At 52.5% G+C, this 17426-nt stretch overlaps 1 protein-coding gene across 7 annotated transcripts in view; it reads left to right on the forward strand.

The window, feature by feature from the left end:
* Nucleotides 1–10289: 10289 nt before the first annotated feature.
* Nucleotides 10290–17426, forward strand: part of MKX (mohawk homeobox) — a 48641-nt gene continuing 41504 nt past the window's right edge. The window contains exons 1-3 of one of the 7 annotated variants that reach the window (XM_080583353.1): nucleotides 10290–10309; nucleotides 12757–12995; nucleotides 14594–14753. In XM_080583353.1, the coding sequence (XP_080439479.1) occupies nucleotides 12814–12995; nucleotides 14594–14753 (342 nt within the window). In that variant the 5' untranslated portion in view covers nucleotides 10290–10309; nucleotides 12757–12813. Of the gene's footprint in view, nucleotides 10310–10965; nucleotides 11084–11326; nucleotides 11800–11867; nucleotides 11967–12017; nucleotides 12303–12443; nucleotides 12576–12756; nucleotides 12996–14593; nucleotides 14754–17426 lie in introns of those variants that run through there. The other 6 variants (XM_080583348.1, XM_080583347.1, XM_080583351.1 and 3 more) reach the window with 6 other exon arrangements.

Raw genomic sequence — 17426 nt, forward strand, 5'->3', positions numbered from 1 at the left:
AGGAGCTTGGCAATCACAGGAGAGCAACTCAGAGCACCTGTGGTCTGGTGGGCGCATCTGGCAGCGGAGTTTTGCTTCAATGGCCAAGCCTTGAACTGCATGTTCTAGTGCCCGGATTAAATAACTAGGGATTTGTGTACTGCTTCTGGGAAAAAAAAAAAATCTTTAATAAAAATGGTAATTAAAAAGTTACAGATGCTGATAAAATTAAAAACATATGATATGGAATTGAAATGATTTAGTGTTGAAAAATGTTGGTTGATTCAGTAGTAGTTAAACTTTCAAAAAACTTGTCTTGAACAAGCAAATAGTTTTAAGTACTTGGCTATGTGTCTTTTTTTTGTAAAAAAAAAAAAAATATGAACACATATCATGTTGCCGGTTCCCTCTACCACAGACTGGTAAAGGCTGTGCTATAAAATTAGTGCAGTAAACCACTCATCTTTCCAGTTGCCGCATTCTCTTCTCCAGTCGACAGCCTTTTGGGGCCTCCTTGGCTCTTCAGCAAAAAGCACCAAGTGCAGTTCTGTTGCTCTAATGAAAAAATAACAACAACGTCTGGGAAGCCATAGAATGATGCAATAACCGTGCTGCTCTGCTTCCTTTAATGTGATGAAGCTTGCATATTTGCCTGGCCCCAGTGTTTCACTCCCGCCAGTATTGTACTGTAAAGAGACTTGGCAGAACACGTTCAAAGACTATTCGTGGTTTTTCACTCAGCATTAAACCTTCCAATGACGGAAGGGTGGGGGAACCCATATTGGGACAAACAGACACTCAAAAAAAAAAAAAAAAAAAAAAAAAGAGGAGAAGGAGCCTGGTGGTGGATGGCCAGCGGATTAGTAAGCCTTGGTTATGGAACTGGGGTTCACTGGGGCCAAGCTCGGTCCCACTGGAGGATGATGCCTTGTTTTAAACAAGTGGGTTTCCTCTGCCCATTTTTCAGGGGGCAACCAGCATAAAGGAAAAGAGCTTCTGATGCACTCAGTGAAGAGACACGTGCTGCTTCGCTCTAGCTAAAAGCACACCGTCATTCATAACTGTGCTCGGTCATGATGGGTGCGATAGCACAGAGGCTTGTGGATGGCCACCTGGCCACCGTTAGTGCTGTGTTTGCCCAGAAATGGGCAAAGAGTATGCCCAGAATGGAAAATTCCTTTCCCCGTGGCTTCCAGTCTTGCTCTGCAGACCTTCATTACACTCACTTATGGCTGACTTTCTCAAGTAGGCCATTTGGAACGCAGACTTCCTAGCCCTTACCTCCGCGTGAGGTTAGGCAGGAAAATACTCACAGTGGAGCTGGAGAAACTCTTGGAGAGAAACACGCCGTGTGCACTTGCAGCTGAGGGACAAAGTACGTTCAGAAGCAGAAGTTATGGTCAGATCGATGCCTCCTTCCAGCCCATTCCACAACTGTCTGTGGTGGGGTGTCATGTAAAAGGAAAAATATTTGGGAAAGCGGACATCTGTGGGCCAGCCTTGGTATGCTTCCCAGAATGTAATGACTAGGTGAATGTTTTTCAGCATAGCAACTAAGGAGTATAGGTGACTGCCAAGCCCTGGATCTGATGTGGCACGAAGAGGTACAAAACAAAGAGGAGTGATTTCTCTGAAGGAACTGAGGCCTAATTCTTTTCAAACTCAGCATGAAGAAAAGAAAAAAAACTCCCCCAAACCAGGACTTTCTTCGGTTGCTTTCCAGATTTTTGCATACCTTTAAGACCTTTCCATTGTGTGGACATGCTCATATTCACCAGTCTTAGAGCTGTACAAGTTCTAGTGTAGATTCATAACTGTCAACATTTCTAAATCAACACAGTTACTGAGAGCTATGCTATGATTTTAAGTCCAGTGGCAATTAATGATATCTAATTACTGCTTAATCCACTCTGAATGCTATAGAAATGTGTAACAGAAAATACTTTAATTTTTGCTAGAAGTGAATTTGAATCATGTCTCCTCTCCTACCTGATTATCACAGCCATACCCACCACCCCCAAGAACTAAATCACATTTCATCTTTAAGAGTAAAATCCCCTGTACTCTACCATGTGCAACCGTGCTTTGGGAGATGGGCAACACAGGCTCAAGCACCCTGCAGCACCCTCAGACCTTCTGCAAGCCCCAGAGTCTCCATCAGAGAAAGCCAACCTAAGAGAGGACCCCTGTAGCCTAGGAACAGCTATTCCATACCATGAGCAACCATTACAACCAGGACAAAATGCAGCTGTGGTGCTGGGGCCTCAGAAAGTTCTGGCCAAAATGCTGAACTGCAGAAGCAGCTTTATGGCTGTGAGGCATCTCTTTGCAAGCTGCAGTAAGCGTCTGCGTCCCTGAGAGGGCTGAGGTTGAGCACAGAGCTTCTCCACCACGTTTCCCAGTGCTGTGGGCCCTAAGATTGGCAAATACAAGCATGTCCATGCAGTGCAAGTGTCTCAAAAATAGACAAAAATCTGAAAAGCAACACGTGGGGACTGAAGAGCTCCAGCACTGGAGATCTGTGGGCATCCCATGGCATGGTGAATAGCCTGGGCCATGGCTTCCACTGTGCGTCCTGCAGGGCGTGCGCTGGGCACAGAGAGGCTTATGTTTTCATAGCAGTCCTAAGTGGCAGCTTAGAAGGGCTGACCCAGCCAAAGAAAACCCTGCAAAACCCAGCAGCATGAAACAATAAAACCGTCTAAGAATGTAAACCAGTGAGAAAGTTAGTAATTGTTAGAAGTTCACAAGATTTACATTTCTAAAACTAAACAGTCCAACAAATTAAGAAGATTGTGTTGATACAATCAACTGGTAGCAGTTTTACAAAGCAGTGAGAATGTGGAGGGAACTCAGCTGCAAAAGGTGGCTGCCACCTCCAGGCACTCCTTCAAGGTTTTAATCAATGAAGTTTGTGGAGAAATACATGAAACCTCAGCCTCAGTTCTCACTTCACTTGGGCAGGTAACATTTCACGTTGGCCAAGCGTGATCTGGGCAAACGTGTCCTGACTGACTGCAATCCAAATGATGGTGCAAGCCAACAGGGGCTGCAGGCTGCCACTGGGAAGGGCCCGATGGCCAAGGATGTGCTGCAAGCCCAGCCCGCTGTGAGCAAGGACAGGTCCCTTGGGCAGCTCCAGGTGGTAGGTAACAACATGGAACTCCGAAGATGGATGTAAAGAGATCCATCACCTACCACTGTCATGCTGCTCCCCTTTCCATAAGGGCTTGAAAGTCCATGGCAATACCAATTACTCTCCTCACTCTACTATGAGAAGGGAGCTCCAAAAGTCCTTACAGAATTTTTTCTCGCAGTGGGAATCCCAACACAACCTGTGAGTCAGATGCCCTCCTTGCATCCCAGCATTCACTGACCTTCAAGGGGATGCACCTCAGGAGGGCATCCCACCATTCCATCTGGGTCCTGCTGCAGCAAGGCTTTGCCATTTCCCATCCCTGCCAAGCAACAGAAAGCACAAGAGGACTTGCAGAATGAAAACAGGCACTTAACTCCAGGGGCTGCCTTGCCTCCAGCTCTGAATAGCTCCTTCTGTCTCAGCCTGATAACTGGGCAGTCTCCCGAATCCTTCTCAGATGGCTGCTATCCTGCAGATCCCAGCAGAAGCGGTACGCAAGAAAGCTTACAAAGGGCTCGATATCTCCCCAAGCAGTCTCGGTCTCTGACAGATTAGCAATGCAAACAAACGAAGGCTTCCTGGAACTAGCCAGAGACTTTTGGCAAACCCGTGTGTTTGTGACTGCTACCTTCATTGGAGACGATTGACACGATTGTGTCCTTTCCAAGGATTTTGAGCATTTCTGCACTATCAGCCACCTGGTTCCAGGGCTGGGGAGTCCATCCAAGGGAGGACAGAAGCATGATGACTGCTTGAAGCAGCTCCATGGGTAAGAACCTTAAAAAGCTGGATCTTTTGTTTAAGAAATCATATTCCTTGGCCAGTTTGTAAATGTTCACTGAAAACTATCTAGTGCTGCTGCCAAACAGAATTACCTTAACTGGGACCTTATGGCTCAATCCATGGAGAGTCTCCCACATAAACATAGGCATGAACTGGAGTGCCTTTTCTGGGGGCACAGAGCCCTCCAACCAGATGCTGGCATCATCATCACAGCTTTTTACAGGACAGTGGCTGCGATAACATTGAAAAACATCTCACAGTTGAGTTCACTGATCTACAGAAGGCCCAGCAGCTGTTGAGGGTGCCTTCCTCAAGGGCTCCACCCTCTTCAATAAAAGCAGCAATGTCACTTGTGCACTGCAAATGACCGTCTGCTCCTCCCCAGATATCTGCATCCCGATCCACGGAGGAAGATTTGTAGGCCGTGGAGGATGGTCAACAATTGTCCTACTTCTGCAGGCAAAAGTGGTCAAGCAAGCACTTGAGGAAGAGCCTTAAGTCCCACAGAAAAAAAACCCTCTCCCCTGTCCTTTTCTGCTGCACATTTCCATTTAAGTCCCAGCAGAAAATGGGGAGTGTATCAAGAATGGGGTCTCCTCAGACCACTGGGTGTGAAACAGCAAAGTCTGCCCAGCCTCGGGTGGTTTGGTGGCTTTAACACAGATATTGCCTGGAGAAAGATGATTAAAAGCCTCTACTGGGCTTTGGCCACCCCTAAAGGCCAAAGGCCATCACTTGATCTGAGATCCTGGGATTCATATCCCAAGGCTAGATCCATAAACCCCAAACTAGATCCCATAAGCAGCCTGGCAGTCTGCAGCTTGCCAGAGACTTATTTTCAAGCTTTGGTTCACCCACCTCGAGAAAGGTGCTGATACCTCATCTGTCCTTAGAAAGAGTCATTTCCTCATGAAGAGGAAACATATACAAGCAGAGCCTTAAAACATGCTGGGCTGCACGTTGCTTCAACCTGATGGAGAAGGTGGAGTCCAAAAAGGCTCAGAGGACCCAGGCCGTGCCCTGGGGAGCACCCATGAAAAAGGCTTTGGAAAGCCTCACTCCAAGCATCTCTCCCCTTGCAGAGCAGACACAACCCTGGCTGATACACATGGAGACCTTCAGGGCAGAGGGCTGAGCTGCAATTTGGGCAGGGCACGCGTTTAGGCTGTCATTTTGGGAAGAGTCGGGAGCACCTCACGTTACTGCCGTGGGTACCGCTACGGGACAGGGCAGGCACAGCCCACGGGGCTGCCCCGGCTCCTGCAGGGCTGCTTGTATGGGGCACGTCTCGCCTAGGAGGAGCACACACATGCACGTATATATGCACATGCACACGTGCATGCACACACACACACACACACACACGGAGCAGCAGCAACAGGCTGCGACCCCGCATCCTGCTCGCACTCACCGCCGGTATTTACCCTGGCAGTGAGGCAGGTAACTCTATCCACTTCTGCTACTTTGTGGAAATGCTCTGAGGTGACTGGCACCTGAATTCGTTGACAGCTTTGAAGGAAACAATTTAATTGTGCAAACCTGAGGCTGATTCTATCCTTACGCCCCTGGGCACTGAATCATCACCCGGGCACCTGAGGGCAGCATCTGTCCCAGCGCAGCAAGCACTCGCTGCATGCCTATATCACACCAACGAGGAGCACTTGCAGAGCCAGTGGGGTAGCCGGTGGGACAGCCAACATTTATGCATACAATCAAATAATGTGCAATTTAGGTCAGAGTGCTCTGTCATATTCTTGGCGTGTGTTAAAAAAAAAAAAAAAGAAAAAAAAAGATGAAAACCCACAAATCACATTTAACCTAGCAGGATGATTTATTAAGAAAAAACACTGATGAATATTTGAAGTACTGAAAAGGTTGAAATAGTCTGAATAGAATAAAAATTGACACAAATTTTTACCACAATGCAAAAGGAACTTGAACTATTCTAATAGGAGTTTGCTTTAATGCTCATGCATGTCTTCACATCCTGCTTTTGGCAATGGCCAGGAAAGAACTACCGAAATACTGTGAGAAAAGCTGTTCTCATGTTATTTCTGGCCCTGCTGTAATGCGTGAAATCAGGACATCTCATGAGAGAGACTGATATTCAAGATTTTCAGTCTATTTTTCAGACAAAAAAAAAGAAGTCTGCATATATATCTAAACTTCTGGTTTTAGTCATGGCTAGATCTCAAAGCAACAAGAAAAGTATCCCCGAGGTCACAAGTCAAACAGTCGCATTACGGGAGAAAAGATAACAGTTACATTCAAATAACTTGGAGGGAAAAAAAACTACAAAGGCAATATTCACTTGACATGCTAGGGCGGACAACACCTCCTTCTCCCTTGAGGCCATTGAGGGATTTCTGAAGATTATTCCTAGTGCGGACAGGGGCTGTGATTAAGCCTCGAAGACCCCAGCGAGTGTCCCAGGACTGGCACCATGTATGCGTGGGGCTGCGCCCTATCTGAAAGCCATTCCTGATAAACACCTTCAGGATCCAGAGGAGCGCGGGGCTCGATGAACTATATGGTTTCTGGTGCCCCTGCCAGCTCTGAATAAATACGCTGTGTGTGGAGCCAAGGTCTTGCAGAATTATTTCCTGAAAACTACTTTAGAACCAGAAGGAATTAATGAAGATGTGCCAGCTATTTCCTTTGCTGGCTCGCCTGCCTCAGCCTCACCAATAATAAATATTAACGGTTTGTACGCGAGTTACACTGCTGCACCGAACATTTTGCGCCCTGCAGGACCCATTTACCCCGTACATAAACAGGAAAAAGCAGAACACGGGCTTGTTGCCTCTCTGTGGGTACCGACTTTAGAGGCTGGCGAGAGCTACCAAAGCCAAACTGCTTTCTGAATCGCTGGCTGCAGCCTCGGCTAGAACAGCATTTGTGCATTTTAAAACTCTTCACAGAGCTTTAAATTCAGTTCTACCAACAGAAGATAACACAACTATCTGCACTGGTTAAACAGATTTATAGGATCAGCCTGACTTTTTAATCTGCTTGAATAAACATTTGTTTTTATTATTACTGGAAAACTCTAAGAAACCATCTAAGGCATCAGAGATTTATGAATGATCAATTATATGAAAGCTAGAGCGACTGGGGAGACATTTTTATGTGACTGCAAGTAATAAGGAAGGAAATTTTCAAACTCAGGCCAAAAACATTAATTGCAAAGCATCTTTACAAAATCTTTCCGCAACCTTATTTTGTCCTCAGACTTTCTCAGGCTTCCTCTGCAGGAAACCAACTCACTGCTGGGGGACTCCGAGCAGAGCCGAAGGGAGTGAGATCTCAGCACCCCGGAGGTACAAGCGCCTGCAGCTTCCCCCCCTACAGAAACCAGTGCGTTACCTTAGGGGTTTCCCTTCAAGACACAAAACCCCCTCGATTACATCCACATTGCCCTGCAGCTCTGCCAGTCCCCTCTCAGACCCGACACCCACCCAGCTGCTTCCAGGCAGAACATCATCGAAGTCCTGCCTGAACTGAGCAAGGTTTTAGGCAGTGAAAGCAGCCAAGAGGCTGAGGATGTTTCGGAGCTTTTTATGCAGCGACTGGAGGGCCATCAAACTGAAGCGTGTTATGACTCCGTCTCTCTGTTTAAAATCCTGAAAGTCAGAACGAATTGTGCATGCTCTCTGTCTTGTCTCCGGAAAGCGCCTCAGATTTGGGGTTGAAAGGGAATACAGCCTGGGCTGACACGTCGGGAGCCGCTGCCCCGCGCGGAGCTTTGTCAGCGCGAAGCAAAGAGGAAACGTCTCTGCTAGTATTATTAACATGTCAGTAGCACTGATAGATTCCAACTGAGATCAAGCCCTCTTGTATTCGCTCTGTGCCAAAAAACAGAGGAGGAAGCAGGGAAAGGAGAGGAAGTGTTATTATTCCCACGTTGCAGCTGCAGAATAGAGGCATGGAGATTGTGAAATCCTGGAGGTCACGCAGAAACGCGTGGCTTGAGGGGGAAACGGGGTCCCCGCCTCGCCATCATCACTTCCATCCCGTTAACCACGCTCATAACTCCTCGGCATTGCTGGCTGGGCTCACATTTTTGGTTATCTGGGGATGCTCAAGTGTCGTGGGGGCTGGCTCCAGTGCCCGCGTGCATCCCTGCATCCCTACGAGGTGCTGAGCTCCCTCTGCTCACAAGCACCTCCTTATGCTGCTGTCGGCATGCCCAGGGCTTGAGCAAGAGTTCCTCATGGTTTGAGCCAGATGATTATTTAAAATGGTGGATTGACCTCTGTATCTGTGATGCTGAAGAATATTGGTGGAAAAAAAATACCTGACTTCATAGCTTGTGAGACGGGAAAACAGGAATAAATTGTACAGAATTCAATAACACAGTGTGCGATGTTTATTTTTGCACAGGTGGCTGAAGAAAAATTATAATTATTACTATTATTGTTATCAACTATCCAGTGTTTATCCTTAAATTTTCAAAGCAGATAGGAAATTTCTGCATTGTGACCTGTAGCCTTTAATGTTAAATCCAAACAAATCCACACTCATTTTTCAAGTGTAGAGCAGGCATCATCTATTTGAGACACTACATTAAATTCAACTGAGTCATTCTCTGACCAGTAAAAGCAGCGAAGAAGTGAATTGCCTCAGCGAAGATGAAATGCAGATTTTAAAACTCAGTTAAAAGGAACGTGGTTAGGAAAAGAAAAAATATATATGACAGCAAGTTACCCATATTGTGTATGTTGCTATATCACATATAATGAAGAAAATCACTCTTTGAGGGGATGAATTTCACCTCCTGTTTTGTTGTTTTTCTGACTGTTTTGTGAGGTCCAGCTAGAAGTCAAAAGAGCTGGGGTCTGGTCCTTGCATGGAGATGCTGCTGTGTTTTTGTTTATTCATTCTCTGGATGAAACACACAAAGAAGATGCAGAACAGAACGGAGCCCTCTACCCTCCTAGATGAAGCAACGCTTATGGGCTGGGTTTTTATTTTTGGGGGTCTGTGCCTCGTCTGGGGCTTTTTGCTGACACAAACCCCAGAGCTTTTTCCAGAGTTTGGATGTCCTTTTTGGCCCTGGGGTTTAACAGATTTTTCTGGCCACAGCAGCACCAGCACAGCTGGCATAGGGCTGGTCACACACAATGACAGTGTGTTTGCTTCCTGCACACAGGTTCCCATTTCACCAAGCCCTCCTACCAACTTCTCCAAACCAAACACCCATACAGGATTAAAATAAACCCATGTTTTATCTTTCAGGCGCTCCTTCAGGTGCTGCTGAGAACCAAATCTCATTTCTCCACAGCTTTGTGCATGCGAGCAGGCCTGTGTTAGGTGGTGACTTCCCAGCCTGCCTTTGCTTTCTAGTAGGCCAACCCAATTACCTCCCCCACAGATGTCCTATGAGGGATGGTGACCCCACTGCCGTATGTTCTCCTAGGCGAGCTGTCCAAAGGGGAAGGTCTTTCTTCCTTCCTTAGGAATATAGTAACAAAACCCCACTGTTACAAGATTTGGCTTCATCCCTGCTTGATGTCCTCCTGGTGCTTTGGGGGCTGACAGAGCCTGGGGCTGGGGCTCTGTGGGGCCTGGAGGCCAGCCCCTGGAGGTTCAGCTCGCTTTGGTGAGTGGGTTGTCTGCATCTGCCTCTGGACTGAGCTCAGCTGCTTCCCGGGATGGCAACAGGCCTCTCTCCCTGCGAGGGTGGATATCTTGCAGTGTAGATAAGCCCTCATTTTGCATAATGTTAAACAACTCCTCACCCACACGGCTTCTCAGGCCCTTCGACACACGGTTACTGAGCCACCCGGCGTGCCACAGCGCGGCGTACCAGGGACACGGGGAAATTCTTTGAATTTCAAACATATATGTTTACCGTGAAGGAATCCGCAGCTGGAGGGGGTTGCTGTGAGAACGCAGCGCCGAGGAAATACTTGCCGAAAGCATTTAGAAAACAACCGTGAAGCCATGGACAAAAGCAGCCCGTCTGCTGGCTGCAGCGGGGATGGCACCGGGGAGCTCCACCGCCCGCAGCTTAGGGAGCAAATCCTCCTCTCAGCCTGACAGCGCCGTTGATTTTTTTCCTGGCTCCTCCGTGAGACAGCTCAGACCCCAGAGCACCACTTCTAGGCTCTTTCAGCACGATATCCCTTGGAAAGGTGCCTCGCTGCCGCTTTCTGGCGTGCCCTGCTGCCTGCCTCAAGCTGGGCACAGGGGCTGGCTTTGCCAGGAGGAGCACGGAGCTCCTCGCACCCCAATCCTGGAAGGTGCCCCAGGCCCCTCTGTCCCCCAGGCCCCTCTGTCCCCCAAACCCAGCCCCACTTTGGGGTATGGAGGACCCCCGGTGCTGCCCATCAGTCCTTGGGGAGCCGGCCGTGGGCTGCAGCGTGCGGCCAGCAGCCATTGACTTACTTTTCCGTGCGTGGCGGGGTAAGTAACCTTAATTAAAACCATGAAGCCCACAGTTTGTATCACATTCGCGATGTTAAACAAGCTCTGGAAATAGAAACCCTGTTTTCATTTAAGCTTTTCAACTGTGATCTAAGTAATAAAATATGGAGGGGGCGGGCGCGTGTGAGATTTACATGTGATGATTTGGGAGATCTCGCTGCTTTAGAGGCTTGTAAGGCGCCGCGGTGCCAACTGCTCCTGCTGCTGCCTCGCCGCGCTTGGCAGCGCCTGCCCCGCGCAGGCTTTTGGTTTTTTCCAGAGCCGCTTTCCAAATGCTGATTCCTGCCCTCGGCTCTTGCTGCTGCTGCGATTTATTCTGGGTGCAGGCGGGGACGTGCCAGGCCCTCAGCAACCTGCTGCCCTGGCTGCCCGCTCCTCGAGGACAGCCAGGTGCCCCGCGCCCCCGCTCAGCGTGGGAGCTCCAGCAGGGGACACACCGGGGGGGGAATTTCTTTAACTGAACAGTTCCCACATAGGAGACCCCTTTGCTGCCTTGGCACTGGGGAGAATTAGGAGAAAGGGGTCCCTCCCTCTGTGCTGCCCCCAGCCTGATGGGGCATGCTGCGGGCAGACCCTGTTCACACAGTGTGTGTGTGGGGAGGCGGCTGTGGGTTTTTTTTTCTGCAGGACGGGCGTCTACACCCAAAGGTGTCCAGAGGGAAGTGGAAAGGAGCATCTTGCCACCGAGGTTCTTCCCTCCCTGTTCCTCCCAAGCCACCACACAGGCAGTGGGCATCCCTCCTGCCACAGCAGGCAGGCAGGAGCAAGGAGGAAAGGGAAGATAATGGGGCAAGGACTGGCGTGGGGCTGCAGGTGGCTGATATCACCTTCCCATTTCACTGGCCAGAGCTCTCGGGAGCTCGGTGTCGATGAAGCCTCTCACTTTCTCAGTCCTCTCTCGCTGTAATGTGATTATAACAAACCTTCCCAGGTCAGAAACGGTTCAGCCGGGCACAGCAATAACCAGAGCGGTGTGGTTTGCAGCAAGCAGCTAGGCGCTTCAGCCCAGACCAGGAGGCATTCGTGTCCCCGTGTCCCCGTTTGTCCCCCCAGGCTGCTCCCGAGCGCTCCGACCAGGGCACCCACTGGGTGGGGGGGCTTTGCCCTAAAGTCCCGTGCGCTCCTGCGGTCCCTGCCACCCTGTTTTCGTCCCTTCCCTTGGCCGGGGACCCGGCAGCCGGGTGATTTGTCGACGGGGCGTCCCCAGCACGTCGCTTTTCCCAGCTTCCCTCTCGGTGAAAGGCTGTGGGGTCGGGGACGGCGACCCCCGTGCCGGGCCGCCCCTTTCCTCCGAGGACCCCTTCCAAGACACGCGGGGCTGCGTGACGTCACGGCCGTGACGTCATGCGGCCGTGACGTCACGCTCCCTCCCGAAAGCCGGTGCCCGGCATCGGCAGCGCCTGAATGGCATCCTTGGGAGCACTGCCCGGGGCCAGCTTTTTCGGGTTTCTGCGCACGGGAACCGACACGTTAAGGCCGGCGGGGGGTGCGGGGGGTGCGGGGGACGTGGGGAGGAGCGGGGGGGCCGCGGCACACCCGTGGGAGCGGGCCGGGGGCGCACGCAGGGCCAGCATCGCCTCCCGGCGGGGGCGCGCCAAGGATGCTACAGGGAGCGGGGCGCCGCCCGGCTCGGGCTGTAAGCCTTGTAAAGGAGGGGGGGGGCGGGACGGGGACACAAAAGGAGGTGAGGGGGATGTTTCCTGGTGCGGTCTCATTAAATACCGGCGTTAGTGAGCTGCGCGGGGCTGCGACAGCCGCCGCGCCCGCTGTGCCCCGACGGGGTCCCTGCTGCTGGTAGCGGGACCCCCCCCGTGTCCTCCGCCGCCACCCCGGGCTCCCAGCGCCCCGCCACGCACTGCCCCCCGACGGCGGGGCCCGTGCCCTTCCCGGGGCTGTCGGGGTGCCCTGGCCGGCGGCGTCCCCCCCCCAAAAAAACCTCCCCCTTCGGGAGGGGAGCGGCGGTCCCGGTGATGTGAGTGGCTCTGCGCGGCGGCTGCGCCTCCGGGCGCCGGCTCTGCGCATTTGGTGGTCGTTAAAAACAATTTGTTTCCCTCCCCGTTTGGGGAGGGGGGAAGGAGAAAATCATTCCGGGGGAGGGGAGGGGAAGGGAAAGGGAAAAAAAAAAAAAAAAAAAGGAGGGAGAGAGAGAGAGAGGAGAGAGAGGGAAGCACCAAACCCAACAGAGAAGCCGCGCTCCCAACTATTGCGACACGGAGCGAGGAGCGCGGCGGAGGCTGGCGGCGAGGTGCGAGGGGGAGCGGGCCGGGGGGTTTGGGGGGTTTGGGGGGGCTTGGGGGCGGGCAGGGTTTGCGGGCAGCCCCCCGGGGGTGGGCAGGCGGCTGCCGGTGCCTCGGCGCTGCCCCCCCGGCGGGCTGCTGTCGGCGCTCGGTCGCGGCTGCCCGGTGACCGCCGCCGCCTGCCCGCAGCGCACAGCGAGCCCCCGCACCTCGGAGCCGGCGGCGGCCCCCAGCCCCCCCCCCACCATGAACACCATCGTCTTCAGCAAGCTGAGCGGCCAGGTGCTCTTCGAGGAGGACGCCAAGGAGCGGGAGCGGGGCGGCCGGCCCTACGTGGGGGTGGTGGAGGGCCCGCACCACGCCGAGGTGCTGCTCCCCGACAGCCCGTCCATCAAGGAGAGCCTCAGCCTGCGCAACCGGCGGACGGGGTATGTGTGTGTGGGTGGTGTGAGGTGTGTGTGTGTCCGTGCCCGGCGCTCGGCTCCGCTTTAGGACCGCGAGGCGGTCCCTAGGAGGGCTCCCCGCGCCCCAAAGCCGTTCTCCCCGCGACTCGCATCCCGCTGATGCCGGTACCGGGCGGTGCAAACGCGTCCCGACCGGGGGCATCTCGCCGCACAGAGCTCCTGTCTGAGGGCGCTTGGCCTCCCTCCTTCCCTCTTGCTCGGGCAAAACCAGAACGGGGGCACCGCGTTTATTCTCCTATTTATTCACACCCCCCAAGCAGACGCGCGGGGCTCCCCTTTGGCGAAAGCGGCCCGGGCTGAGACCCGCGGGGCTGGACGGGGCTGGACGGAACGGGACGGGACGGGACGGGACGGGACGGGACGGGACCGGGAGAGCCCCGGCAGCCGCTTCGGGGCCGGCCGCGACCCCCGCACTTGTTCCGCGGTGCCCGCAGCGCCCGGAGCCGGGCTGGGGCTGTGCGCGCACTGCGCTCCCCTCGCCGCCCGCCGCGGCGATGCTGGGAACGGGTTTGTGCAAAAGGCACCTGAAGCTGAGCCGTCTGCGGCTGGTTTTTTTTTTTTTTCCCTCTTTTTTCCTTTTTTTTTTTTTTCCCCGGTAGTTGTTGTTGTGGAACAGGTGAAAGGGGAGGTGATGGCAGGACCCGGTAGCTCCGGCGAGCTGCCGGCCGTAGCTCGGAGGGTTGCACCGGCACCAAGCAACCCGGGGCAGCTTTGGAAATTAAAGTCCGAGGAGACGCGGAACGCGAGAAAAATCCCGAGGAGCTATTTTTACTCCCCGTTTCCACCTTAACGATTGCATCAGCTCATACTTTCAGCGGCGCGGCTGCTCGGTAGCACGCAGATTGTGTTTCATCGAAATGTTATTACCAGCCCATCGCGGCGGAATTGGGTTTCCGAGGGAGCCCTGGGCGAGGCAGCGCCCGCGGCCGCCCGGCTCGGCCCGGCACGGCCCGGCCCGGCTCAGCGCGGCCCCGCGGCGCCCCCTGCCGCCGCCCGGCTTTGCCTCCTGGTACCCCGGCTTTGCTCGCTTCTCATTTTCAACCTTTTTTGTTTAAAAAACAAACAAACAAACAAACAAAACCACCAAAACACCTTTTTCCTTTTTATTTATTTTTTTCCCTATCGGTAGCTGAGCTCCTTTTTTTCCCCCTTTCAACCTTTTTGTCCCGATAGGGGCCGTTGCGAATTTGGGAAGGTTCCTTCCCGGAGGAGCGCTCCTCGCCCCGGGGCTGAGCAGAGGTGGGGCGCCGGGGTCGCGGCACTTTGCTCGGCCCGGGGGCTGCTTCCCCCCGGGGACATCCCCCCAAGGAAAACCCCTTTGCAAACAGACCAAAAACATACCGGGCAGCCCCCGAGCACCGGAGGCATCGCGCCCCGAGGCTGAGCCCCCCGCACCCCCCGGAGCATCCTCGCTCCCCGCGGCCCCCGACGGGCAGGGATCAGACACTCCCGGCTCGGGGCACCCCGGGGCTGGGGCCAACCCCCGGGACAGGGCACCGGGGAAGCTGGGGGGGCTCAGGGTGCCCGGCACCCCCCTCCTGAGCGCCCCTTCTCGGCGGCAGGGCTCGGCAGAGCGGTGGCAAGGTGCGGCACAAGCGGCAGGCGCTGCAGGACATGGCGCGGCCGCTCAAGCAGTGGCTCTACAAGCACCGCGACAATCCCTACCCCACCAAGACCGAGAAGATCCTGCTGGCCCTCGGCTCCCAGATGACCCTGGTGCAGGTAAGGGAACCCCCCCGTGCCGCCCCGACGGCCCCGCGGACGGGAGGGATGGGGAACGCGGCCCCCCCAAGGCGGGCAAGGGTCTGGTGCCCACTGTCCTTTCACCTGCCCGGTGCTGCAGGGGACACCTCTGCCAGTGCCACCTGCGTGGGAAGGAGCTGGGAGGCAGCAGTGAGGCCGGGTGGCCCGGGCGCATCCTCCCCCTGCTCGCCCCAGGTCTCCCCCTCCGTGCCCCCAGCGGGATTTCCCACGGCTGAGCCTTCCTGGCTGGGGAAGGGCTGAAGACAGGGAGCGAAACACGGGGGTCTTCCCTCCTTCCCTGCTAGAAGATGCCTGCATCCTGCAGCCTCATTCATAAGCACGGCAGAAATATTTTATCTTCATTTAAAAAAATCTTCAGGTCAAAAAAAAAAACAAAAAAAACAGTAATGGGAGATTTCAGCACAAAACAGGGCTTGTTCAGGAAGTTGTAGGGAGCTACTCGTTTCCCTTCTGAAAGCAGGCTAGAACGGAAACAGCTATATTGCTCTGATAATAAGCATCACCTGCTCCGCAGTATCAGTGCTGCCGCACACGCTGCGCTCGGAGCTCACGTAGCGGCCGTGCTCCAGAGCCCTGCAGCAATGGTCATCACACGTCGTAGCTGGGCATGGGGAGCACTTGTTTCCCTCGCAGGCACAGCCCCCCTGAAATGACTGGCAGTCGTGGTGCAGTAAGAGGTATAAAAGAGGCTGCAAATGTTTATAAATCCTACTTCTTTGTTTCTTTTGCCATCTGGCACTCTATTGAAATGCGTGGTTAAATGCTATCAGTTGCTGAGTGATGCTATCTCAGGTCTGGATGCTGCAAAGATTTGTGCATCATGAGTAGTCTGATTTCCTTGCCGGGAGCTACTGCTGGGTGCATGAAAGGAAGCACGTTTGCAGGATGGGTCCTCGGTGCTCTGCCTAACACAGCATGTGTCACTTTGCAAGGGACGTGAACATACCAAAATAACACGAAGTATTAGAAAAAGAAGGTGGAAATCTAGAACTATTATTCTGAGTGCTCCTTCAGAAAAGGCAGTGCTATGAACTTTGCTTCTAGTAGCGTTGGCAAAATGGGAACGTTTTATGCTTCCGTACCTCATTGTGGAACTATTGCACTAGCAAAAACATTATCGCTTTGACAAAAATAATATTAATGTCTCAGAAAATGCCAATTATAACTGGAAGATGCTGTTAAAATAACTTCTCTTGCTTTTTAAAAATATACATGAAAGGTTTGCTCAGACTTTTAAAAATATGATTGCATAAACACCGTCCATTCAGTGCCGCAATTCAATCTGAGTAGCTCATTGGACTATGGCTTTTAGAATATTCCCATATTTTCACATAAGATTTAAAACATACATCCAGAATACACGTCTGGAGAATCTCACGTTAATGACATATTGAAGAGTTCTTCTCCTTTTAAAAATGCCACAGAATGAACATACAAGGGAAAATATCTGGTGGTGTTTTTTACAGTATTTCTCTCATGGCAGCTTTGATAAATCCTGGTCAGGATATGGTGTGTTAGCTTCTATAAAAGCATCAAGGGAGTCATGGCCGTGACTCCTCAGAGCTTTATGATTTATGTAAGGTGTAGCATAAAAATTAAAAAGAGTCTTGGAGGGCTACACTTATCCCTGCTAGACCCCCACGACTACTGGATTTACACTGAAGCTGAATTTGAGCAGCCTTATTTCTATGAAATGTAATATTTGAAAGAGTTGTGCAAACCAGCACATCTATCTTCATTTACAGAAGCACACCATCAAAAAGAAACCCCAGATGTTTCTCCCATCATTTGGGCGCAATGCTCTTTTAATCCGGGAATGCTATAGCATCTGTACGAGAGGTGAATGCCTATGTCTGGCAACAGCAGTAATTCCCGAGCCTCTAAGAACAAAACACGCACCGCACTTCAACTTTTCAGATGCCCAGAGAGAATAAGGCTGCTATCCAGGTCAAAATCCTTATTCTCTGGGAGCAAGAAGGAAAGCACCAGGCTGAGATCTCAGTCACACTGGGTGCATCCGAAATAGCTTCCCTGAAGCCCGTGCTCTTTCAGTTGAGGCTGGTATAACCAAGAGCAGATTTAGGACTGGGCTTCGGTATCTGGTGGAAAGCTTTGCGTCTCTTCCAGGAGGGATGCATTGCAAAGGCATCAAACAGGGTCTCTGGTGACTGCGTCTCTAGCCTAACCGCACGAAACACCACTGGAGAGCCAGGCATCGATCAGTACGCGATCTTCTCTCTGGGTTACACGCCTTCATGCTTGCCGACCTGTCTCGGGTTTCCACTCCTCTTCCATTTCCCGGCACTGGCCCACGGTGCTCGCGCTGGGGGGAACTCAACCTCGACTCCCATCGAGGCGGCTCTGGGCTGACAGCTGCGGCCCCCCGGCATCTCCCCTGTGCTGGTGCTCTGGAAGCACTGGGGGAGGCAAAAGACACTGCTGAAAACCCCTTTGAGATTCCACCATAATGTCACCTAGGGAATGGGTGGCTAGGAGTTTTGTTTTCTTTTTCACTCCACTGTCAGCCTTCGAAAAGGTCTTCAGCAGCTGCCTGGAATATGATATTGGCCACAGTGATACTGATAATAAGGCTGTAGTCCCTCTCCCATGCTTTTCTTCTATCTAACAAAC

This window comes from Anser brachyrhynchus (genome assembly GCF_964034855.1).
Source record: "Anser brachyrhynchus genome assembly, chromosome: 2".
Classification (NCBI taxonomy): domain Eukaryota; kingdom Metazoa; phylum Chordata; class Aves; order Anseriformes; family Anatidae; genus Anser; species Anser brachyrhynchus.